Raw genomic sequence first — 24,131 nt, forward strand, 5'->3', positions numbered from 1 at the left:
TTGCAAAAAAAAAAAAAAAAAAAAAAAGCCAAATTACTGCCACAAAGCATCGCAGTGACAATAGTGGCACACAACCGTAAGCATACTGGCTAAAGTTAACCTCATAACAGATACACACTCAGTTGCTGACACCCACGTCACGCACAAGGCCAGGCCCCACCTTTTAAAGCCACATACACTGAAGGTAACATAAATCGGTCACAAAATCACCTTTTAAAATCACCGATTATCTGATTAATGGATGGGATAATTGGTAGAATAATGGATTGTAAAAATATTCGATACTTGCAGCCATGGTTGAATTTTTTTCTCTCGATTCACATTGTGTGTGTGTGTGTGCGCCTTCCCGTACCTCTGTTTCAGCGTTCTGCAGCACCATGTTCTTTCTTGTGCTTTCAACATGCACAGCCGCCTTGACGATCACCTCCACATGATGCAGCTTGCTGTAATCCTGTGGAGAAAAACAACAATTACATAATTATAAGAAATACTCAACGGGAAAAGAAATGGAACAATGATTATGACTGCTGTTTTGGGGGAGCTCATTTTTTCAATTCAAGTGTCGTATTCTGACCACGACAATGTCCAGACTGCATTTCTGATTCATTTATATTTATGTAAAAGCAAAGCACAAATTTACCCCAAAAGAAAGGGGGGGGGGGCATTGCTGAATGACCACAAACATTAGAACGGTAGAGTTCCTAAGTTTCATATAAGTGAATTGTTACCGCCAACAACGTGCTGTTCCAGAGACGAGAGTGAAGCGTGATGACCGCGTTACTGTCCAGGCCCCGCAGGGGACACTTGATCTTCACACATTTAGCCCCGTTGTCACATGACTGCAACCAGAGAGCCGCCATTAAAAACCGACACACACACACCAACAATTGCCATTGAGAAAAACCTACTACACACAATTAGAATTGAACGATATACTGGTAAAAGACTCCGTTATAAAGATGATTAAAACAAAGCAAATGGTACAGTATATTTGTTTTTACCAGAATTTTAGATTGCTTCTTGTCCACCAAACGTGAAATAATCCCTTCATTGCCTTCCTGGCTCTTTTGTGAAGCCCTTTTCATCCTGCTGTTGCTGACATCCTTTAAGAAACACAAAAACGCACAAGCAAAATCACGTCAGTGTGTTCCAACTTTTGTTGGGCCAAGACGCATATTTTTACTTGAGAAAAAAAATCATGTGGCAAACCACCAAACAAAAAAACGTCCCAAAAAGTAGATATACAGGTTCATATTGTATTCTCTGCCATTTAGCGGAAGTGTATTTAATTGTTGTATCTGTCACTATACATCACTGGCATAGATAGATGAACATATTCTAATAATTTTTTTGCATTTATTGCAAATAATCATTATCTGATCAATTAAGTTAACATTGTGAGAGATCTATTCAGAAAAAAAAGCATTCATTTATATTCCAGACTGTTTTCATTGCACACCAATAAGATGCAGGACATTTATTTGGCACGTATATTTCAAAGTAAAACCTTTCCTTCAATGGTATTTTCATGATACTTCCTGTAAGAATAATAAACATTTCGAACAGTAGTCAAGTTTATTTATGTAGCCCTAATCACAAAAGAGTCAGTTACACTAGATTGTAATCATGGCGACTCTGACCCCACAAAGAATGGCAAAAATCCACAAAATTGCCACAAATTTTTTTTTAGAATTCCTTGGATTGATAGATTAAAATGTAAATGTACCTCAAACTATAATCCCAAAACAATTGAATCGAATTTCATATTCATCTTAAATTATCCTTGAAAAATAAAATCCTGTACATGGGGAAAAAAAGGCCCATGCGACGTACTCGCCGTAATTTCCACTAACAGCCCAGGCTCAAGGTGGACGTACAAACTTTTTTCTCTCAAATATTTAATTTTGTCATCTCTTCTAGTTGTCGCTTCATTGAAATTGACTTTCTTTTTGAAAACAAAAAGTAGGTAAGTACTCTAGCTGTACATATTACTTCCCCCCACCGCTGACCTTTTTGAGAGGATTTATCTCCGATTTTGGCGTACACTCGATTTGGCTCACACCCGTGGCTGTGACCTTCGTTAAGTAGAGCAGCCACTTGTTCTGCTCCGTGGTCTTGGGCCAGTCAATATGCAGGGTGGCAGTACCAAAGTCCGTCAAGCGCCTTCCGACGTTGATAATCTAAAAAAAAAATGTATTCAATCATTATGAGAATCGCTGCAGAAGAAGTCACAGTGAAGGATAACAAACTTTTTGTTTTTCCATACTCACTCTGATCTGATGCGTGAGGGGACTTCCGATGTCACCTTCGGTCTTCATTGCATTCTGATCTTTGATTTTTCCTGCAAATTGCACTTGGGAGGGCTGAGCTTGACTGGGGAAAAAGGAAATAGACATATTTTGACTTCAATTCTGTCCAGGTATGTTATGTATGTAGAGATGTGAATGTGACAGACTAATTTGTTACCCTGATATTGACAGCTGCAACATGATGGCCACGTTTGCCTTCGCTTTAACGGCGGCTAGCGTCGGCTGCTCGCTGGTTCTGTACAGGATGAAAATATAATATTTTTACGCACTGATTATTAAGTAATTCTTATAACTCTTAATAATGCTTTATCCACATAAATTCATCAAATTGAAGCAGGCTCATGGAGAATTCTCTGAAGGACATTTTGATACGATAACTATAAAAGTGCAGGTGTGGTAAACGTGGTCAGGTATGCTTACGTCGCAGGTTGAAGCTCAATTTCTAATTCGGTGGTGTTTAATGAGATGCCAACGGTTCCCAGAATAATGTAGAAGGTCATCTATAAATGCACATAAAAACACATGTATTTTAAAGAAAACTGTTAGAAGTTGCTTCTTAAATAAATGTTTGAAAACAAATGTAAAAAATAAATCTTTCAGATTAAATGCAAGTACAATGAACGTCAGTGTTAAATACAATTGCACTGGACTTAGGCAGTGATTCTTTCACGAACCGCCAGAGGAAAGGCAATTTTAGAGAAAGTCCACATCGGCAGCGATATCTTATAACTCACCTCAGAATCCCGTTTGAAGGGGTTTCCGAGGTCACAGGTCGCCTTAGAGCCATTCTTATTGGCCGTGCAAGTCACTACCTGGAATGGGAGGGTTTCAATCAGATCCACAAAGTGCAACGACGGAAGTTGGTGAAATTGTCTGTGGTGGAGGGCAAGAGCATACATTGGGTGGGCCGCGGAATGTGGAGTAGGTGAGGGCACGTGGGAAGGAGGCGACCACTGATGCCTCGTGCGCGTCATCTCCGTTCTGATTGGTCACCTTGACCTCTAAGGCGATGTCCTTCTGCTGGCTAAGCGAGATCAGGGGCACGCCGTTCTCCCTTGACAGAAACATGACAAAATGTTAAGAACATTAAGAAGCCTGATTAAAAAACAAATGTTTGCATTATTAAAATATTTTCTTACAATGGTAACGGCTTGAACGTGTTATCCGTTGACTTGTGGCCGTAGCGATACGCTATTTTCAAGTTACTGCGGCAAATATTGTCACTGCCGCAACCCTCCTTCACAAATTGCACCTGTAATAATATCATTCACACATATTTTACATAACATAACATGAAGAAAAGAAAAGTAAATCTATTTATATAGCACATTTCATACACTAGGTAACACAATGTGCTATATATTATTAAAAACATTTTAAAACAAAGAAAAACACAAATATTTGGAAGAGAAAAAATACAAGTGCAATTAAAACAGTGTCCAGTGCAAGAAATATCATTTAAAAGTGGAAATGTTTTAAAAAGTATGAGGAAAAAAAGACTTTTTAACCTGACGTTAAAAACATTCACACTTGGGGCTTCCATTTGCATGCAGCATAATAGCAAAATGCTGCTTCACCATGTTTGCTTTGGATGGACTATTTGACTTGAGTCTGTCGATCTCAGAGCCTTATTGGGTTTGGATCCCATTTCTTTCATGTATTCAGGACCTAAAGCATTTACTGATTTATAGATCAGTAGCAGAACTATAACATCTATTCTTGAGATGACTGAAAATCAGTGTAAAGACTTTAGAATTAGAGTTATATGCTTTGGCTTCTTTGTTCTGGTCAGAGCCCGAGCTGCGGGATTGTGAATGAGCTGCAACTGGAAATGCTCCTTTGGGGTAGTACAGTCAGACGACCATTACAATAGTTTACTTGAAATAAAAGCATGGATGAGGTTCTCTCGGTCTGCTTGGCGCGTGGAAGAATTCACTCTGGATATGTTCTTCAGTTGGTGAAAGGCAATTTAGTACGTAATTGATTTGATGTGACTGAAAGTCAGGACGGAATCTTTCAAAACATCAGTTTCGGACTTGGTCTTTGCATAAATGAAATGACTTTTCAGAATGTCTTTCAAGGTCCTCCCCAAGCCGAAAAAAAAAAGACATTTTGGCCAAAAATTATTATTTTGTGGAACATTTAAATCTACTACATAAAGAGCAGAGGTAGGTACTAATGTGCCATGTTTACTTTTTAGATAAATTGTCAGAATAGTTTTAATGAAACATATATTCACACTTATAACACTTCTGGTTCTGAAGGCCATGGACAGACTAGTTTGACATGGCAACAATGATGTTGAAAGCTGATTGGTTAAAAAAAAAAAAAAAAAAAAATATATATATATATATATATATATATATATATTATATATATATATATATATATATATATATATATACACACACACACATATATATATATACACATATATATATATACACATATAAGTTTTAGGCATCAGACGTTTTGGATACCTCCCCACGAGTTGGTACTTCGTCTTTGGCATCAAGGACAGGCGGTGTTTCGCCGGAGCTCTGTCTGCGTTTGCGTTTGGCGTTCTGGATCTCCACATCCACGTCAATGGGTACCCCTCGAAGTTTATCACGAATATTGTCCTGTGGGATTGCGTAATATTAGTTTGCCGCTCTCTCTCATTCAGGTTCCGTGAAAGGGGATGTGTACCTGTATGGCCAGCTGGCGTGTAATGCACTGCTTTCTTCCTTTGGTGTCCAAGACGACGGTCCCTTTGGACTCATAGTTGCTGTCAGAGGCCGACTGCTGAGTGAAGGCGGCCCTCGGGATTAGATTCTTCTTCCTTTGGTCAGCGTCGACCGCCATGGTGTATGCAACAGCTAGAATGGGGTGGAAGGGTCAGGTTTGTGGCACAAATACAGTGAGGATGTTTCCTAAAAGGGAAAACTGATTGATCTTACTCAGTCTGGGAGAGTAGCTCTTGGGGTTGGCCGTGTACGTGAAGCAAGCCTGAATTTTCATGCTGAGGGAGGAACAGAAATCACAAATGATCCAGCAACCACATGAATTTTTGTTTGCATTGATATTAGTAAGTCAGTAAGTGACATTGTGCAGAATCTATTTGAAAAATTTCTGTGAAACTTTGTGGTAGGGGTTGAGGGGACTCGAGTCACATCACTTGACTACGGTAAGACTTAAGTCACCAATTTTGGGGACTTTGGTCTTGCTTGGATTAAATTTCATGGGGAGAGATTTGAAGATTATTACATCTGAATTGAAAGATGATGTTTGTTTGATAAAATTGGAAAAACAGAATGGCAACATATACAGTACATACTGTATATGTTAAAACTTACAGTCATGATCTCATTAAATATAATAAAAATAAATTAAAGTTTTTGTCTCACTTTATGCTTCTATGCACATTGTGCTGCTCATTTTGGTGCGTGCCACCTCGGGGCAGTATATGACGGTGATATGGGCACATCCAGTATAATGTACTCTTCTGGAGACTCATCTCTCTCAGCTTCTCAGTATTGCATTGATACTAGTAGTCTTTCGCAGAAGATGAAGAATATATGCCCGTGATTATTGTCGTTTGTAATTGTTTTCTGTACAAAGCCACGTACCAGAAGTTGTTCCCACAGTTCTTCTTGGTCAGGTCAATTTCCTTTGGCAAGAAACTGATTTCCTTCTTGATGGCGATGACTGGACGGGCTCTGAAAAGACAGAATGAGTTTCTCAATAGGCAGGAGGTGGGATATAAACTCGAGCCGAGAACTCACCTGTAGACAAAAACGGCATCAGAGAGGGATCCGACAGCCAGGTCAGGGTAGGAGTTCTTGTCCAGATCCATGTTACCCGCTAAGGAGTAGCCAAACATCGTCACACCTGAAGGCTTGCCGGATAAAATCTACAGCGAAAATGTCATAAACGTGCTCAATAGTGTTAGATAAGTTTTTCTGAAAAGTATGTTAGATCAAAAAGCTTTTTTTTTTTGTTTTGTTTTCTTTTTGTTTACCTGTGCTGCTTTTTTGGATTCGAGTCCTGTGTTGGATCCATGGTAGATGTAGACATTTCCTGAGTTGTCATCATCATATGGAGCTCCCACTGCAAAATCTAAAGTACAGTGAAGAAGATAGCCCGTGAAACAGGAAGACGACTCAATTATTTCAAGGATGGAGCAAATTCTAGCCTGGGTTGGTAGTGGAGGTTATGGAGCATTTTTGCCACATATAGATGTACACTTCTGGTGCATTTGATCAAAATCAAATCACCTGTAAGACATTTATATTTAAGCCTAATGTTGTAAGATGTAATTAAAATGTTACGAAACAGATTGGGGATCATAGTTTGTTGTATTATGATTATCATTATAGGTGATTATAAACACTTTAGGAGGACGTTAATTAATTTTTAGCATGGGTTTTCGGTACACCAAAAAGTGAACTGCACTTGCTCTTGATGAAAACCAACTCACCACACCACATTCCATGCTTATTATCCATCATTCAAGAAAAACCTAATACTTTTTTTTTTGTTTTTTTTTACAACAGATTTGTTCATTAATAGTGGTTAATTTCTATACACAGAAATACATCAAATATGACATCAAACGTTACCCATAGAGTTCATAAAGTTTTCAGAACCCTGGAACAGATTTTTTTTCAAATTCTTGAATCCGAACCCTCACCATGGTAACCATCCTGGTTGATGTCTCCCAGATTTTCCACAGCCAGGCCAAACATGGAGTCCTTCGTTCCGTCTATCCTGGTGGGTTTGACCTGGTCCCATTTTCCGGCCTTGTTTATGAAGACATACGTAGCGCCTCCGATTTCGCCGTCCTTCTCAAAGTACTGCGGTGCTCCCACCACTATGTCCTCCCATCTATCAAACGACACCTTCAGAATCTACTATACTACCCTTTCTCCATAAAGATTCTGTGTTCCGTACTTCCACATTGACTCACCCGTCCCCGTTGAGGTCCAGCACGGCCAGGTCATACCCGAAAGATGAGGCGAGCCCCTCCCCTTCCAGTGTGTACTCCTCCAGCAAAATGTTGCTCGTATCGGGGCCTTTCTTAAGCAGAACCACCGCCCCGCTGTGATTGGCTCTGGGAGCTCCCGCCACTACCGTCAGCTGGCCTTTTTTGGTCAGACTTTTACTCGAGTCCAGAGAGAAACCTGCAACCGGAAGACGAAATCTTAAAAAACACACAGGGGTGGGAAGTGAAACGCTACATATGCATAGGACTTCATTACTGTTCCTTTGTAGATTTTTGGGGTGTTTGTACTTTACTTGGGTATTCATTTACTCCCTATATTTAAAACCAAGATTTAAAAAAAAAAAAAAAACGCATCTGTATTTTCATTTCAGTATGAGTAAACTATTTTAAGTGCAATTCAGTTTTACTTCTTAGTGAAGTACATTTTCATAGTCCAGGACTGAATGACTTCTTCTATCTATCTACTTCAAAGAATCTGAATTTTTACTTAAGTACAGAGTGAAGAGTGAATGCTTCACCAAGGTAGCTGCTGGCCGGAGCCGGGACTAAATCGGGATTCTTCTCGTTTTCATCCCCTGCCTCAAACGGCCCGTCATCATAAATGCCCATCTCGAGGAGGGTGTCGTTCTTTTGCTCCAGGCGGACCACACCTACAGAAGAAGATGGGACAAAGACGGGGGGAAATCCCATTTAAGGCTTAACATCAGTCTCTTAGCATTAAACGCAGCAAGCAATCATTCATTCAAACGGCTCACCTTTCCAGTTGTATGCTCCGGGAGCCCCAAAAATGAGGTAATGGTAGTCCTTGTCGAAAGTGGCCGAGAGGCCCTGCTGGCAGGAGCCGAACATCTCGTGACCTCTTGGCCTGCTGTCACAGAAATGCCAGCCTCCTCCGTCCTCGCTGGAGGAAGGATCGATTTTCAAATCCTGACTCAGCACGTAGCAGCGGCCGATGATGTCACGCGATTCGATGGTGGTCTTCACATTGGTCCTGCGCTGATACCGATGGGCACAGGTCTACGTGCGGGAACAAACACAAAATGTCTTCATCACGATCCTCCTGCGGCTCAACTTTGTCGCCCCCGCTATTCTGCATGTTTTTAAGCGACCATTTTTATGCGCTTTTACAGTGGAACTACTTAATGTAAAAAAATCACATATTCACTTTAAACTGTCAATTGGCTTTATTTATGCATTCCAATACATTTTAAATGTATTTAAACGGGGTTTTAAATGGGATTAAGTGTTTTTAAATATGTTTCAATGTGTTTAAAACCTCTGGACGGTGAAAAACTATATACATTTATACGTACAAATACATTTTTATATGGTCTCTCTTGACTGTAGTTTTTGAGCTATTGCAGGTGGGTCAGCAAAGTATCAGGGAATTCAATGTTTATAGAATTCTGTCAAAGTTTGTGTCCAAAACACAGTATTGAAAGATAAAATAAAAACTAGCGTACTGTAATTAACTTCTCTCTCTGGATTAGATGAAAAATGCTTTTTTCCCTTAGTAGTATATTCACTTTTGCATTATGTATAGTTACAATATATCACAACAATCTGATTCATCACTTGTTATGGGTAGAAAAAAAAAATCCACATTTTCTGCTTTGAACTCATCAGGTCATTGCATTAGGTACCCCAGAAAACTTCCAAGAAGCTGTATCTAAACATCTTTATATACAAAAATATTTCTTTTTGATTTATGTATTTGATTTACGTTCCACTTTTGCTCAGTACAGATTTCTGTTGTGTCGTTTTTTTAAAAATGCTCTCAAAATAAAGTCAAGTTGAGTAAATGTGGCTTAATTAGATACAGCGCTTGCATTGGATCTCATTAGAAGTGTACTTATTGGAGTGACCCGAAAAAAAAGCAAACAGGAAAGTAGTAATTGTCTCAAGGAAATATGTTACTAGGTAGATCTCGATGGAGAGACAAGGAGGAGGAGTAAGGTTTAGCCTGGGTTGTTAGAACGTTTGGTTGGCTTACCACAATCTTGCCACCCGGGCCCTGGCTGTTGACTGTCACCCCCATCCATTGGTTGTCTTTGCTTTCTCTGTTGGTGTCCTCTGCGCATTTTACAAATCAAGGAGTGTAAAATGAACTAAAAAGCTCAAAAGTATCATGTGGCCAAGCATCAGTCAGCAAATATCTCACCGTCGTCGTCAAAGTTAACTCGCACACAGCCTGTAGACGGTGAGCTCATGTCACAGCTGAAGAGTCCGCCCGTCACTGTGGCCGTTTGACCGCTGAAGCCTTTGGCTCGAGGGGCGCCGACCAAGAGCCTAGAACACACACATGAAGGCATCTGTTAGGGAAACCACCATCTGCAGCCCCATCAATTGCACATTGTGCCAGTTCAGAAGCTCAAACTTCCCTCTACAAGTTCTTCCCCTTGAGCGTCGCATTATCGCACATTCCAGTGTCTAACACAGCAACCAGACTCGGATTCAAAGAGGCCTTCTATCTCCCTCCCACCACACACACACACACACACACACACACACACAACGCCTTTGTGAGTTGAGGATGGAGGCAAAATCGTTTGAACGACAATATGAGCGAGTGCTCCTAAAAACAAGGATGTCATCTTTTGAACAGACACAAAAAAAATTCTCCTTCCCAGTCTGCTATACTGTCGCACTCATTAAACCACAAAAAAAAAAACATTTGTGATGTCTAAGGTCGTCGATGTTGGACCTCATAGAGGTCCTGGCTTTCAATCTGTTCTAATTCAGTCATTGTGGAACAGAAATGAGTCTTCCCAAACTGTTCCCATAAAGTTTAAAACATACACTACAATCTCAATTGACTTGAAATCAAAATCCATGGTGAACAAAAGAACTGTAGTTTCCCCATATACGGTGGTACGTTGAGATATGAATTGAATTTGTTCTGTGACGCCCGTACCTCATAATAATTTTTTCCCTCTGAAATGAATTGAAATCCCATCAATCTGTTCCAGCCTGCCCTCATAAAATAAAAGAACAAAAACATTTGTAATGTGTTATTTTTACAACAGTAGTAACACTTTAATATTGTGCTTTGAAAAATCATGCAGTAATGACTTAAGTAAATAGAATGGAAAGAATTAAGAACTTATGCCTCTATTTCTGCTTCAATTCACAGGACACTGTATTGCTTCTTTGATCTACGGACCTTAGGGAGAGGAAAACATAGACATATGGGTATACTGTACATGGAGACAGTCACTCATCAGTAAGCCATAGTAATATTACTCATTTATCACAGAAGAGAAAGAGTATATGGCTGTCAGTGTTGTTATATTAACTGTCTACATGTGTTCCTCCACCATTTGTGTTCAAATATCCATTATTGAAGGGTTATGATGCCACGTCATCAATGCTATTCATTAGCCTGTCTGTGGTGTTTTACATTGTTTGTTAGCATTATGCTAAACATTATTAAAGCATCTCTAAGTGGTTGTTCAACATACACAACATAATGGTCTTTGTATGATACTGGTTTGAAAGAAAAATCAACTGAGAGCAGCACTAAACAGCTTGAAAGGGGGGAGTTGAAGAAGAAGAACTGTTCACTATTTGGCAAAATCCTGCTTGTTGTGAAGTGAGTTGAGTTTACTTCCACCACAGGGTGCTCGTATCTCTAGTTTTTACTCACATGTAAAAATAAATAAATAAATAAGATAAATGATGACTGATCCAGGTTGCAGTTTGCTTTTCGGCCCAAAATCAACTGGGTTTGGTCCAGCATACCAGCAAGTCTAAATTACTGTATATCGAAAATGAAATGGATGGAGCATAATGCTGATATGACGTGTTTGTGGATGAGCCACTGCTTCACCGACAGTGACCCAGCTGGTAATTAATCTTATCATTGAGGAGCAGAGGCGGAAGAAGGCCCATCACGTTGGCTTCGTCTACAGGAAGAACAAAGAAAAACAGAGGCAGTGTGTGCATGGGCGCCACACACACACACACACATACCATGGCCGGACTTACTGGGACATGAAGACCCGAGCAACAGTGTGGCCATAATAGAGGCATCCCACCGAGAGAGACATAATTTATTTTTCTCGTCTTTTCTTTTTCTTTACAATGCAGTGCTTCCTGGGGTGCAGCCGGTTGCTTAACAACATACGGCAGCGCCCTGTCAGAAAGAGCAAGAGTGCGAGAACAAGAGAGAGAGAGAGAGAGAGAGAGAGAGAGAGAAAGCGAGAGAGAGAGCGAGAGAGAGAGAGAGAGAGAGAGAGAGAGAGAGAGGAGAGAGAGAGAGAGAGAGAGAGAGAGAAAGACCCATGCAACCATATACTGCCCAACTTTTTTTTTTTCCCCAAATAAAAATGTCTGCCAGGAGCCCATCCCAGGTCTGTTCAAAATTTCCTTTATTTGCTGTCCAGATGAATAAAAGAAATTATGCGATAAATCTGCTCAGCTTCAGCAGTATTTTTTTCAAGTCTTTGATGTTGGATAATCTTACACAACCTGAGGCAAGCGAACATCCATAGAACTAAATACCTGACACTCCTGTTTGTCATATACCAAATACAAAATCCTCACGGCACGTCACATTAAATATACTTCAAAAATCAAATGAGAGCTTGTACAAGTTGTATACAATATTAATAATAAACGTTAAAATAACATGAGTTTTGAGTGACGCTGTAGGAGAGGTATTTTTTTTTAATAATACATGTTGAGTATTGTTGTTTTAGCTTGCACTGAACCATATTGAAACATTTCGAGTAGAATAAATTTATCAGTCCCACAAATTTTGTTAATCTGGTTCCACAGCAGCAAAAATTGTTAAAGTTATTATTGCAAAACTTTTTCCACGAGTAATGTGACCTGTAAACAGTACAACTCAATTGTAAAAAAAAAGAAGAAGAAGAAGAAGGGGTTTTATAGGAAAAAGTATGCGAAAACAAACAAGACAATGTGGTTGCAAAAGTCCACACACCCTCATAAGTGGTGATGTGGCTGTGTTCAGAATTATCCATCCATCTATTTTTGTTGCCGCTCATCCTCATGAAGGTCGCGGAGCATGCCGGAACCTATCCCGCCTGTCAACGGACAGGAGGCGGGGTACACCCTTAAATGGTTGCCAGCTAATTGCAGGGCATATAGAGACAAACAGCCGCACTCACAATCACACCTAGGGGCAATTTAGAGTGTCCAATTAATGTTGAATGTTTTTGGGATGTGAGAGGAAACCGGAGTGCCTGGAGAAAACCCACACGGGCACGGGGGGAACATGCAAACTCCACACAGGCGGGATTGAACCCGTGACCTCAGAACTGTGAGGCCAACGCTTTACCAGCTGATCCACCATCCAGAATCAACCACATCATATAAATGTAATGTTACATTATTCTTACTTGAGTGCCATTTTAGCTGCAAACAAACCACAACATTTAACATTGTACAATCAAAACCACTCTGGAAGTGCGTAATCTTAGATTGCTGCTCATTAGATTGCATAAATGTACCTAATAAAGTGCCCACAATGCTTCATACACTGCCACACAGTTTCATATTAAATGTACAAACTTCATAACAGGCATCGGTTAAACTTTAGTTAAGTTTTTACACCCTCAATTTCAGTATGCAGCCGGTTTAGTCTGGCAGTGATGACACCCACTTACTCATGCACACACACACACACACATGCACACGCACGCATGTACAGGTACACAACCCAAACAGCTCCTTCTGCCCTCACCTGCAGGTACATGCACAACACTGCCGGAGTGCATGAAAAAGGGAATAAGATGTGACTAATTACTTACTGCACACATGGCTTAGAGGGGGCATATGCAACCCCACACATTTCACCATATGTGGCAAGTCAATTAATCCACATATTCGCGATGTATCAGAGCTCATTCCAGCTCTGTCGGTACTTTGCAAATACCTTGCAAAACAAAAGGCAGCTTGCTCAAGCATGCACACGCTTATCCCAAGTTTGGAATTTGATGAGCCACATGCATGTGTCTCAACTTCTACCAAGGATGTGTATCCAACCAATAGAGGAACTCTGGAAATTATGCCTTTTAAAGGAGACTTCAACTGACAGCAATAAAATGTTTTGTATCAACAACTACAACTGACCGTTGTACAGACGTGTGCCATGAAATACAAATATTTTATCTTTGTACATCTATGGACTGGCTGGCAACCAGTTCAGGGTGTACCCTGCGCCCTGCCCGTTGACAGCTAATAGACTCCAGCACGCCTGGAATCCTTGTGAGGATAAGCGGCTGAGAAAATAGATGTTCATCTATGCTGGCGACATATCGTGTCAGCCAGGACAAGGAAATCTGTTGCCATCAGATAGCAGAAGATTTTATACTCAACATGTAAATCAACATTTTGTTACATTTTTTTGTTTGGTGGTGTGCCATGACATTTTTTTTTCAGATGTAAAATATGTGTCTTATCTCAATAAAATTGGCAAACACGCCAATCCGTGGCAAAACAGAATTTACAGAAATTGAGAATATGGAATTTGCTGAAAAAGGAAAAAAAAAAAAAGCGTTTTAATTTACTGCACTTAAGTACATTTTTCCGGGGTCTGTGCTTGAGTATGCATTTATGTAACATTTTTTTCACTTTCACTTCACTTTTTCAGGTCGCTGTACTTTACTTGGAGTATTAATTTTTTTATGGCATTTTATTTTCACTTGACTGTATTTAAGTAGATTTTTCAGATATCTTTAGTTGAGTATTTATACAACTTTTACTTTATTTTGTCTACCTACATTTCAAAACAGATATTTGTACATTCTATTCCTTAATTCAATACTTAATCAATGTAATCTCTGTACTTTACTTGAGTATTTCTTTTTCTGAGGACTTTTACCTATTTGAAAACTACCGCTTATCCTCACAAGGGTCACGGGGAGTGCTGGAGCCTATCCCAGCAGTCAACGGGCATGAGGCGGGGTACACCCTGAACTGGTTGATAGCCAATCGCAGGGCATATTGAGACAAACAGGCACACTCACAATCATACCTAGGGGCAATTTAGAGTGTTTTATTAATGTTGTATGTTTTTGTAATGTGGGAGGAAACCGGAGTTCCCCGAGAAAACCCGCGAAGGTACGGGGAGAACATGAAAACTCCACACAGGCACGTCCAGGATTGAACCCAGGATCCGGGTTTGAACCCAGGACCTCGGAACTGTGAGGTCAACGCTTTACCATACCAGGCGATCCACCATATATACTTTGTACTCACTTTTTCGACAAAACTATCTGTACTTTTATGCGTTGCAGAGTTTGACTGCTTTTCCCACCTCTAGTTAAAACCCTGCTAGTCTTAAATCAAGCCATACCAAAAATGTTTTCCTATGCTCGCTCTTACCTGTGACACCACGTGACCGCGCACGCAATCGTGAACGAGCCCAAATGCTCACTAATTATTAAACTGTAACAGATAAAGTCAAAACTTCTTAAACATTAACTGAAAAGTGAAGGGCAGACACCGTGTTGCAGAAAATAGGTGACATCTTTTACCTGAGGCCCAAACGACAATGACGTCACATTTACGTGTTGTTTTTTTTTTTTAATTCGCATTAGCGTTGCTTTCCGCAAAAAGTGAGAAGAAAAGTGTAGTTTAAAAGTTGCTCTCACATCCTTTTATCCTCCGGTTGAAGCTGGCGGTGCATGGCGAGGGAGAAGCCGAACAGGCTTTTTGGATCTCCGTCCTTGCGCAAGACGTCCTCGGTGTCCAGGTTGAAGGCTGAGCACGGCCGGCCCCATCCCAGCAGGAAGGCGAGCGGCAGCAGTAAGGGCAGCAGTCCACCTAACATGTTCCTCTCAGTGCCGGATCCCAAAACGAACTCTCTGGAAAAGTTGCAGGGGTGAAAAAAAATGTGAAAAAAGGTGAGTCCTCGCTGCGGGAGGAGCGCGGTGACACTGAGGGAATGCGCGGAGGGGCTGCGCGGAGGCCACTTTTCAGGCGGGGGTGCCCCTCCCTCCACTACACTGACACACACGCGCGCCCACGCTGCAACACAACATCATAACTACACTCCTTCAAATTTCAAAGTTCGTTTCAAATACATTTGAATGGGAGAGGTGTCCCATTTCTGTATGCGTCCAGTTCTTTATGTAGTTTAGTAAAAATACAGATGTTTAAAAAAAAAAAAAAAAAGGATTGGCCAAGGCAAACGTACTGATTTAACTTAAGTGAAATGTGCACAGGCAGCAACAAATAATAATACCTCAATAAACATTACCCTCCAATGAACACAGCAGGAAGAAGACTCAGGTACTGGAGTTGCTCGGATGTGCACCATTCATTAGTATCAAGTTACCCACCAAGCCGTGTCGTCTCTGGTGAACAAAACTACGTGTACAACTAACTAGCAAACGAAAATGTGGATTGGAGAGTCTGCTGGTGGTGTCGATGTTTATCCTGCCATGGGTGTGTGTCATCACATTTTGGGGGCGGGGGAGTGGGGGGGGGGCTTAAATAACATCACAGAGCCGCTCTATAAATTAAGGCATTTGGCCAAGAATGTGTTCTCAGGGTGTAGCCACAGTTAGCAGAAATGAAGATGCTGTGGTTCTCGCTTCGTGTGAACAGGGTGGATAGGATTAGAAATTAGCTCATTAGAGGGACAGCCAAAGTTGGATGTTTTGGAGACGAGGTTCGAGAGAGCAGAGTTCGATGGTTTGGACAGAGTGAGTATATTGGTAGAAGGGTGCCGAGGATTGAGCTGCTAGGCAAAAGAGCGAGAGGAAGACCAAAGAAAAGGTTGCTGGATGTTGTGAGGGAGGACATGAGGACAGCGGGTGTTAGAGAGGAAGATGCACAAGATAGGCTTAAATGGAAAAAGATGATACGCTGTGGCAAGCCCAACGAAAAAAAGCCATAGTTAGCTTCCTAACTGCACACTGGCATGGTAAATGGGCCTTGTATGGAAGCTAAGCGCAGGTAAATCACAAGTGAGCAGCATAGCCCAGCAACAATGTCACTTTTTATACTGGGGGAACAAAATCACACTTGAAAGTTTACACCCTGTAATTTAAATGCACCCACATCCTCAGGAAAATTCAAACGGTGAAAAAGATGTCGGTGAAAATGTTTTCTGCATTTATTTTCAAACATATTTAATGTATTTGGAAGCAAAACAATTTCAGCTTAGTGCCACTTTCGGTTTTGTTATTTGTCCCCTGCAATTGGCTGGTGACCAGTTCATAAGAAGATAGCTGGGATGGGCCCCAGCATGTCTGCGACCCTTGTGTGGATAAGCGCTTCAGAAAATCTTTGAATAAATGCTATCCATTAGTTTGTCCATGCTGTGTGTTTGCAAGCAAAGTGAAATTCCCTAAGGGAAAGCTATTTGGTTGTTGAAAAAACATCTTTTTTCTTTAATGTTTAGTTTGAGGGTAAACTTCAATCAGGAGTAGCAGTAAACATTTGGGAAAGCTATTTGGTTGTTGAAAAAACATCTTTTTTCTTTAATGTTTAGTTTGAGGGTAAACTTCAATCAGGAGTAGCAGTAAACATTTCAAAGCCCCTTCTTTGAGGAATTGTGCACTAGCTGCCAAACTAGTTCTTGTAAAGTGAGTTGAATTTCCTGCCACCAGACATTTGCTCTCAAATCAAAGCGAAATTTCGGCCGAAAGACGACTCATATCTTGAAAAACTCAAGGCGCCACTGTATGTTGCCAAACATTTGCCATGTGGTAACGTGTGTAGTGACTCATTAGATCTGAGCGAGAGATGAAGATGGACTTTGCATACTCCACGGCGACTCCCTCAGTATATGACAGTGTCGCAGGGCTTTCATGAGAGCCGTCGCTTGTTCCTCACAACGCAACGTCTCAGCAGACAACGCAGGCTTTGTCTGCATGGAGAAAAAGAGGGCAGACTGGAAGGGAGCGGGAGAAAGAAGCCGCCCCCGTACTGTACAAAAGGCAAAAATAATGGTGGAAGACAGGAGCGCTGAAGCAGAGCAAGGCCAAGCGGTAAAGGATGCTGTTCCTATACATCTAAATATTAAGTCCGAGCTTGTGAGCATCAGTCTTGAGACTCAATTGTCTTTCTAAAATAACCATTTGTTATTCAGCGTTGTGTTGTTTCAGTTCCAGTGTAGGCGGCAGGCATGGGAAGCCCACCAGAGGTCCGAAACAGTAATCAGCCTTATCATGGTGAAATAACACAGTGCAAAGTGGACGAGGGTGAACTTACTCCCTCTGACCTTCAAAGTGGTCACACTCGGTTGCCAGTAAACGTCTCACCTTCCAGTCTGGTACATCCCTACCCTTTTTTTTTTTTTTTTTTTAGGGCTTCCTCTGCTCTCAAATGAAATAAAAGTCACACATGCCTCAGGAACAAATAATCAGGTATTTTAGGAAGTGACTTTTACAGTAAAATACAGTGGTACCTTGATTTACCAGTTTAATTCGGTTTGTAACTCAACATGTAGGACAAAAAAAAGGATTCCCTATCAAAATGAACAAATATTCCTTACAGAACATATTAGGTACTGACCAAATGTAACTACCGGTACCTTGTGCACTGGCTGCACATGTATTCTATAAACAAATACAGTGCAGCTTCCTGTGTACACAAAAGATAAACAGTTTCATGTTTTGCATTTTATTCCCTCCACATCCAGTAAAAAATGTGAACTGAACCGTGACCTTAAACCTAAAGTATTACCTATCGAGAGGTGATTTCAGGAATACCCTAAATCACCATACAGTCCACAAAATGCAAAACTCTCTCATAGCATTGTTGTTTGTATCACCAACACAGTTATTCTTTTACATTCATATATTAATATTAATTAATATTTGTTTGTCATTTTTGTTGTTTTTATCCCATTTTGAATGTTTTATCTCTTTGTTTTCAAATGCCTTTAATCATGTATAGCACATTGAGTTACCTCGTGTATGAAATGCGCTATACAAATAAAATTGCTTTGCTTTGTCTATGCTTCATTTTCAGCATTTCACAAGATGGGAGGATTTTCATCCAATTAAGTGTGTTACTTTATCCACCTGAAAATGGAGGTACGCTGAATAAAATAGTCAAAACAGTCATTCCTAACTGGTAAATCCCATATTTTGTCCACAACTAGCTGGTATCACTTAGATAGCACATACAAGAACAAAAAGAAAAAAGAACCTAAGCCCTGTCTGAAGCCGGCTGTGTGTTAATGTGTGCAGTTTCATGTGCACAACGGAAGGAACTAAAGCAGCAGAGCAGAAGGCGTGGCATGATGAACACAGAGGTCGTGAAGTGTGTGTCCTTATGGTACTGTACAAATACATAGCTTTGAGTTACTGTTAAACATGGTACAGTTGATCTTGAGCGACAATGACACAATACTGCACGTTCACTGAACACAGGTGGTTATGTAACTGTAAATAAACAGTAACATACCATACATAATATAACTTCAAAAGTGGTTCTGCTCAAATATCAAGTGTACTTTTTCTCCCATTGGTTCATTATCAACAAATTTGCAGATAAACTGGCCTCAACATTACTAACTTCTGCACCACACAATACAAAATTGATCAGTTTTGATTACTAGAATGAACAATACAGTATGTCCATAATTGGGGTTGTAGCGATGGTTCTGCAATCATCATAAGTGTACTATAAATAGCAAACGCAAATATTCATACTGATAATTTATAGAAAAGCAGTCAATGTAAAAAAAACGTTTTGTTTTGCTTTTTTGCTTATGCCTATATTCAAAGTTGTGATTTATAGATAGACAAGGTCAATGTTGTGATAGTTTTACACTGGTAAAATAAAATCATTTCATTTTGAAACACAGCAGAGTAATGAGTCCACGGTCATGTGTGGGATGAACATCTCATTTGCATCGCCCACTGTGGAATTTCTTATTCACAGCATTGATTCACTTTTGAACAAAGACCGATGATTAAAATATTGGACTCCACAAGCACTATAATTTTAATGTATGTATTTATTACTATAAACAATAAAACTCAAAAGTACTGCTGTAATAACACCCCTGGGTCTGTTTTTTTTTTCTTACTATCTTCCACCAGGAAGTAATGTAGATAGCAGTTGCAACGATTTTTTTGGTATAAGATCAACGGTCCCGAAATAGACGCTATAGAGGGAACACACATGCTTTCGCATGGACGCACACACCGGAGTGCACACCAGTGCATCTGAATCGTCCATAACTTAAAGCTGACACCAGCACAAAGCAGAAAAGACTGCCCTGCAGCCATTGAGTATGACTCCAGCATTCATGAGGTAGAACTCATTGCAATTCACACACACACACTTGTTACGATGCACCAACACACACGATAAACATGCGCTGCATTTATGCATGTAAAGCCAACATCCTTCCCCTAACTGCCTCTAGTGGTATGGAAAAAAATCCCTGCCTTAGTAAAACTCTGTTGTATTTAACTTTGGTGTTCAATCTAAAAAATGCTATATTTGTTTTTATCTATTCAGGGACCCTTTTTTATTGAACTTTTATGTGCGAATACATTTTAAACACATTTAAATACATTTTGACATTGATGATGAATCAAAGTTTATAGTTCATTTCTGATGGAATACATTAATTCATTGATTAGGCCTATCATGTATCGATATGACTCCCATATTTTGCTGTGTGCTGTATTGCACAGCTCCCCAATAACAGTAAAAACATGGTGATTTGCACGAAATTGAAAAATTCCTAAAAATAAATATCTAATGCACTTGTTCCTCGTTGGGGAGGGGGGCTTGAAGGTCTTAGATTGTGCCTTTTGAAAGCATTTCATTCTTTTGTTTTTTCCTTAGAGTTGTCTCCTCACCTCCCCGCTCAAACAGATAAAAGGTGTTTTCTTTCAGCTGAATGAACCGGTTTTGCCCAGATACAAGCACAATGAAAAAGGTCAAATAAACTTGCTTTTGTGTTGCTTTGTGTTTATGGTATTGCGTCATTATTTTTCCATTATCACTATGTATCTGCACACTTCCTTTTGGCGACCTGTTTGTCTTAAATAACAGAATTACAGTATATATAGAGGGAAAGGAACACACTCGGGAATCAACACATCATGGCTCCACTGAGGAAACAGAGAAAAACATTCTGGGCAATCAAAGAGTCAAGAGTTCAAAAACCTCCTTCCATCACTCGGGTGACTTCAGTTTACAAAGTCAACCTCTGCCGCACACACGCATGCATTCCTGTAAATTAGCTTGAACTTGTGACACACACTGTGGCAAAACACTCCTGCGATCCAGTACACACTCACGACTCTCAATTCTTTTGCGCGTTCATTCCTGGCAAAGCAAACTGCCCACTCTGTCCATGGCGATGCCCGTTTATTTTTAGAAATGCTAGCGGAAAGGCTCAAGGGATGGCACAGCTGTATGCTAAGTCTGCCATTTTATGTACTCTCAAATGTGTTCAGCCGCAAACGGGGGTTACGTTGTTTTCCCACGATTTGCTTATTGTGTTGGAGCCCGCCTTTCTTTTTAAATTTTATTTTTTAAAATTTTATTTCATTTTTTTATAGAAATGTATCTAAAATGGGTGTTTTTGTCTGTGCCTTTAACAATCTAGTGCTGTTACTGAGTTTCTAAACCTTCTTTGTGCTAAGACACATACTTTACGGAGGTAGTTGTGACTGAGACACCGCATTACGCATTAAGCACCTTGTCTTACTTGAAAGATTTATGTATTTTACATATATATTACATTTAAAAAATAACCATGTGACATGCCACTAAACAAAAATATTACGTACAGTATATCTACCGGAATAACGACGCTTCTGTCTCAATTAAAAATGTATTTCAAGTGAAATCTCGGCCTGTTGTATAAATGGTGACGGGTGGTAACAAAGGTTAAGAATATTTCATTGTTCTGCCTGTCACTGTACGTTCCTGGTACAAAAAAAAAAAGCTGAACAGACATATATTTGTGATTAATAAATAGTAATTTTCAGAAAGACGAATTCAGCTTTTACTCAATTCTTCTTGTCCAGTCATAGATGTTCCTTCAGTCAACCAGTAGCTACATGCCCCAGTGAAGTAAATGTTCACTTTAAAATGATGACTTGCTTGATAATCCCGCAGGTGCTTTAGCTAAGTCTGTTCTGTAAGGGTGACTGTGTGAATCACATTCTGCACATGTAGTTTATGCATGTGTAATAAGGCAGATCTGCACACGCAGGTCTTGAAGGGAAACTCACCGGGAATCCTGGAATTCCTGTGGTGCTCCTCAGATGAATCTCAGGTGAGTGTGATAAATCTCAGCTTCACTCTTACTCCCACATACAAACATCTGGGATCTGAAAATGTGCGAGAAACATTGTGACAGAATCATAACATGCACCAAAACATGGAGATGACAAATTAACGGCCAAGTTGTTGCATATTCTGAAACTTTTGTGTTTCCTACTCTGTGTGAAAGGTTTGAGAACAGACCTTTCCAATCTCAACCCAAATGTGTGTGCCTGTTTGGATGAGTTTGGTGTAGAACGGATGTGGGCAAACTACGGCCGGCGGGCTCTATACGGCCATTTGGGCTTCTCAATACGGCCCACCGAACCTATCCAGCTAGAAAAAAAAAAATAATGAAAATCTCATGACCAGGGGTCGTGAGTTGAGGGGTTGCGTCAGGAAGGGCATCCGGCGTAAAAACTGTGCCAAACAAATATGAGCCTTCATCTGAGATGACACGCTGTGGTGACCCCTAACGGGACAAGCCAAAAGAAAGATGATGATGATGATGATGATGATCCATCAATCGTTAATTTCATCTTGTCCCTGCAATCCCAGTATTTCCCCAATTGATGGCGGACTGAACATTGGTGGACCATTGTTGGTATTTAATAAAGAGTGGAAAAAGATTTTTTTTTTTTTTGCCAAAGTTCAATCAACAGCTGTGCGTTTCATATTCCAAGAAGCTGTTGCGTTTTTTTTTTTTTTTTTTTAAGGAGTAAAATATCAGCCGTCACTGTGCAACAAAGCATGCAAATTATGCTAGCTAACGGTACATGCGAGAACAGATGGGTACAGCCAAAGGTTTGCGGATAATTTACAGAGACAGCAGGATTTTTTTCACTGACAAACTGCAACAAAGCTCGTCACAGATCCAGATAACTGACAAAGACCTCAGATCTATCCTGAGAATTGCCACAACAAAGCTCACTCCAGACTTTGATGCACTGGCAAAGAAACAAAAAAACAAAAATAGAGCAGCAACAAACATGCTACCTGGATAAGGGTTATTTTTCACATTTGAAATACACAATTCTTAGTGTTCATTATTACTAAATTGGGTTGTACATTTATTTGCATGTGCATAGTCTGCTATGAGGTCCTGGCCCCGCCCCTCTGTCAAATTTTAGAACCCAATGTGGCCTGTAAGTGAAGAAGGTTGTCCACCCCTGGTGTTGAAGAACCTCTTTCATGGCTGTTTTGTCCCACTTGGGACAGCCAAACTAATGAGAATTGTTTTCCAGAGAAGATGTGTGGTGGGATGGGAGGAGGCCAGGAATGAGTCCCGACATGCCACAAAGGAATGAAGGATGAATTCATGACCAGAGTCTGACACCTCACCCTGCCACTCCCAGCTCCTCCCTAAATCCTCAACGCTTACCAGTTTTCTTCTTCTTTCTTCTACTTGCACTGTTCCAATTTCACCCTTACTAATGTTTGAAATTTAACAGTCAATACCAGTGTACCAACAGAAACTGTTGACATGGCTTTCATCTCCCGATTAAAATATCACACTGTCTGAAAGAATTATGTAACAATTTTATTCCTCAGTGTTGAATACATGTACAAATATGCACTTTCATCTTTTATCATAAAACACGTGGCAAATAAAATTGTAATATGTGAATCATTTCCTGGCTGGACATGAGCAAGAGACTCACCTTTATTTGTCAAATCCTGCCTGCCCAACCCACAACACTGGTACAGGCAAGCACACACAAACACACGCACACACACAGACCTTGAATACATCAACAGGAAGTTACAAAACACATACCCTCGGGGCTGGGTTTTTTCTCAGTGAGGTGACTTACACCACCTTAAAATTATGACAAATAATAATGAACCAATAAGTTAATAATTCACACGAGAAAGTGGATAAAACAAAAATGTGAACATTGCAATCAGCTTTGTGAGTCAACCAATGAAACATGATAAAATAATAAACCCTTCTACAGGATGACAAATTACAGGCACATTAAGATGTATTATGAAACTTGAACACTATGATATTTCTTTAGAAACATCTTTCACACAATTCTTCGATATTGAATTGTATTTTGACCAAGTGTACCGAATAAAGTGGTAGTGAACAAGTGCATGTAATCAGATTTTGATGAATTCAACTTTCCTCGATAGGGCAGCCAAACGCCACCGTCATGGCTGCAATTTAAACCCCTAAGCAGAATGTGGTCTCAAATAATGTGAAAATGTACAAGAGAGTACAGTATTACACCGTGGGGGTGGACAGCGGTCCATGGGTAAAACTTGCTGACACATGCATGTGATAAAAAGCAGCGAGTTAAGTCTATGCTGCCCTCTTTTGGACAACATTATGCCCCCAATTTGCCACACTGCAATCATCTTTTTTTTTTTAATGAAATTGCACTAGAAATGAGATTGTGAAGGAGGTGTTCATTACCTCGACATTAGTGACGTCTGAAATGTTCTTTGGAATGAAGACAATCACTGTCTTATAGAAAAACATGCCAAATGAGAGGATATTGTCAGAACTGCTAAGGGAAAACTCAATTTATTCCAGCATTTCTCAACATTTTGAGTATGTAAGTATTTCATAGTTGGAAGCTGGGGAAATTGGTACAAAGGAAGATATGACAAGG

The 24,131-nt window shown here is 40.2% G+C and overlaps 1 protein-coding gene and 1 long non-coding RNA gene across 5 annotated transcripts in view; one reads left to right on the forward strand and one right to left on the reverse strand.

Annotated features, from left to right (window-relative positions):
* The window catches only part of LOC133511523 (integrin alpha-6-like), a 26,060-nt gene extending 1,930 nt beyond the window's left edge, over window positions 1-24,130 (reverse strand). The window contains exons 1-25 of one of the 3 annotated variants that reach the window (XM_061840515.1): window positions 23,172-24,128; window positions 21,480-21,578; window positions 14,913-15,125; window positions 9,455-9,582; window positions 9,287-9,366; window positions 8,049-8,310; window positions 7,812-7,943; window positions 7,258-7,471; window positions 6,982-7,175; window positions 6,310-6,407; window positions 6,074-6,201; window positions 5,918-6,007; window positions 5,249-5,310; window positions 4,998-5,167; window positions 4,790-4,930; window positions 3,449-3,561; window positions 3,207-3,363; window positions 3,044-3,121; window positions 2,730-2,809; window positions 2,467-2,544; window positions 2,271-2,373; window positions 2,010-2,180; window positions 1,002-1,103; window positions 729-839; window positions 353-451 (exon numbers count right to left, since the gene is read on the reverse strand). In XM_061840515.1, coding sequence (XP_061696499.1) covers window positions 353-451; window positions 729-839; window positions 1,002-1,103; window positions 2,010-2,180; window positions 2,271-2,373; window positions 2,467-2,544; window positions 2,730-2,809; window positions 3,044-3,121; window positions 3,207-3,363; window positions 3,449-3,561; window positions 4,790-4,930; window positions 4,998-5,167; window positions 5,249-5,310; window positions 5,918-6,007; window positions 6,074-6,201; window positions 6,310-6,407; window positions 6,982-7,175; window positions 7,258-7,471; window positions 7,812-7,943; window positions 8,049-8,310; window positions 9,287-9,366; window positions 9,455-9,582; window positions 14,913-15,091 — 2,970 coding nt within the window. In that variant the 5' untranslated portion in view covers window positions 15,092-15,125; window positions 21,480-21,578; window positions 23,172-24,128. Of the gene's footprint in view, window positions 1-352; window positions 452-728; window positions 840-1,001; window positions 1,104-2,009; window positions 2,181-2,270; window positions 2,374-2,466; window positions 2,545-2,729; window positions 2,810-3,043; window positions 3,122-3,206; window positions 3,364-3,448; window positions 3,562-4,789; window positions 4,931-4,997; window positions 5,168-5,248; window positions 5,311-5,917; window positions 6,008-6,073; window positions 6,202-6,309; window positions 6,408-6,981; window positions 7,176-7,257; window positions 7,472-7,811; window positions 7,944-8,048; window positions 8,311-9,286; window positions 9,367-9,454; window positions 9,583-14,912; window positions 15,126-15,505; window positions 15,640-21,479; window positions 21,579-23,171 lie in introns of those variants that run through there. The other 2 variants (XM_061840517.1, XM_061840516.1) reach the window with 2 other exon arrangements.
* Window positions 16,341-19,200, forward strand: LOC133511527 (uncharacterized). 2 transcript variants are annotated; one of them, XR_009797939.1, is made up of 4 exons: window positions 16,341-17,258; window positions 17,376-17,542; window positions 18,244-18,308; window positions 18,465-19,200. It is a non-coding gene; the product is annotated as an uncharacterized LOC133511527 (long non-coding RNA). The 2 variants fall into 2 exon arrangements; XR_009797938.1 differs by having other exon boundaries at window positions 18,244-19,200.
* Window position 24,131: the final 1 nt, after the last annotated feature.

The sequence above is a fragment of the Syngnathoides biaculeatus genome, chromosome 13 (genome assembly GCF_019802595.1).
Source record: "Syngnathoides biaculeatus isolate LvHL_M chromosome 13, ASM1980259v1, whole genome shotgun sequence".
In the NCBI taxonomy this organism is placed as follows: Eukaryota; Metazoa; Chordata; class Actinopteri; order Syngnathiformes; family Syngnathidae; genus Syngnathoides; species Syngnathoides biaculeatus.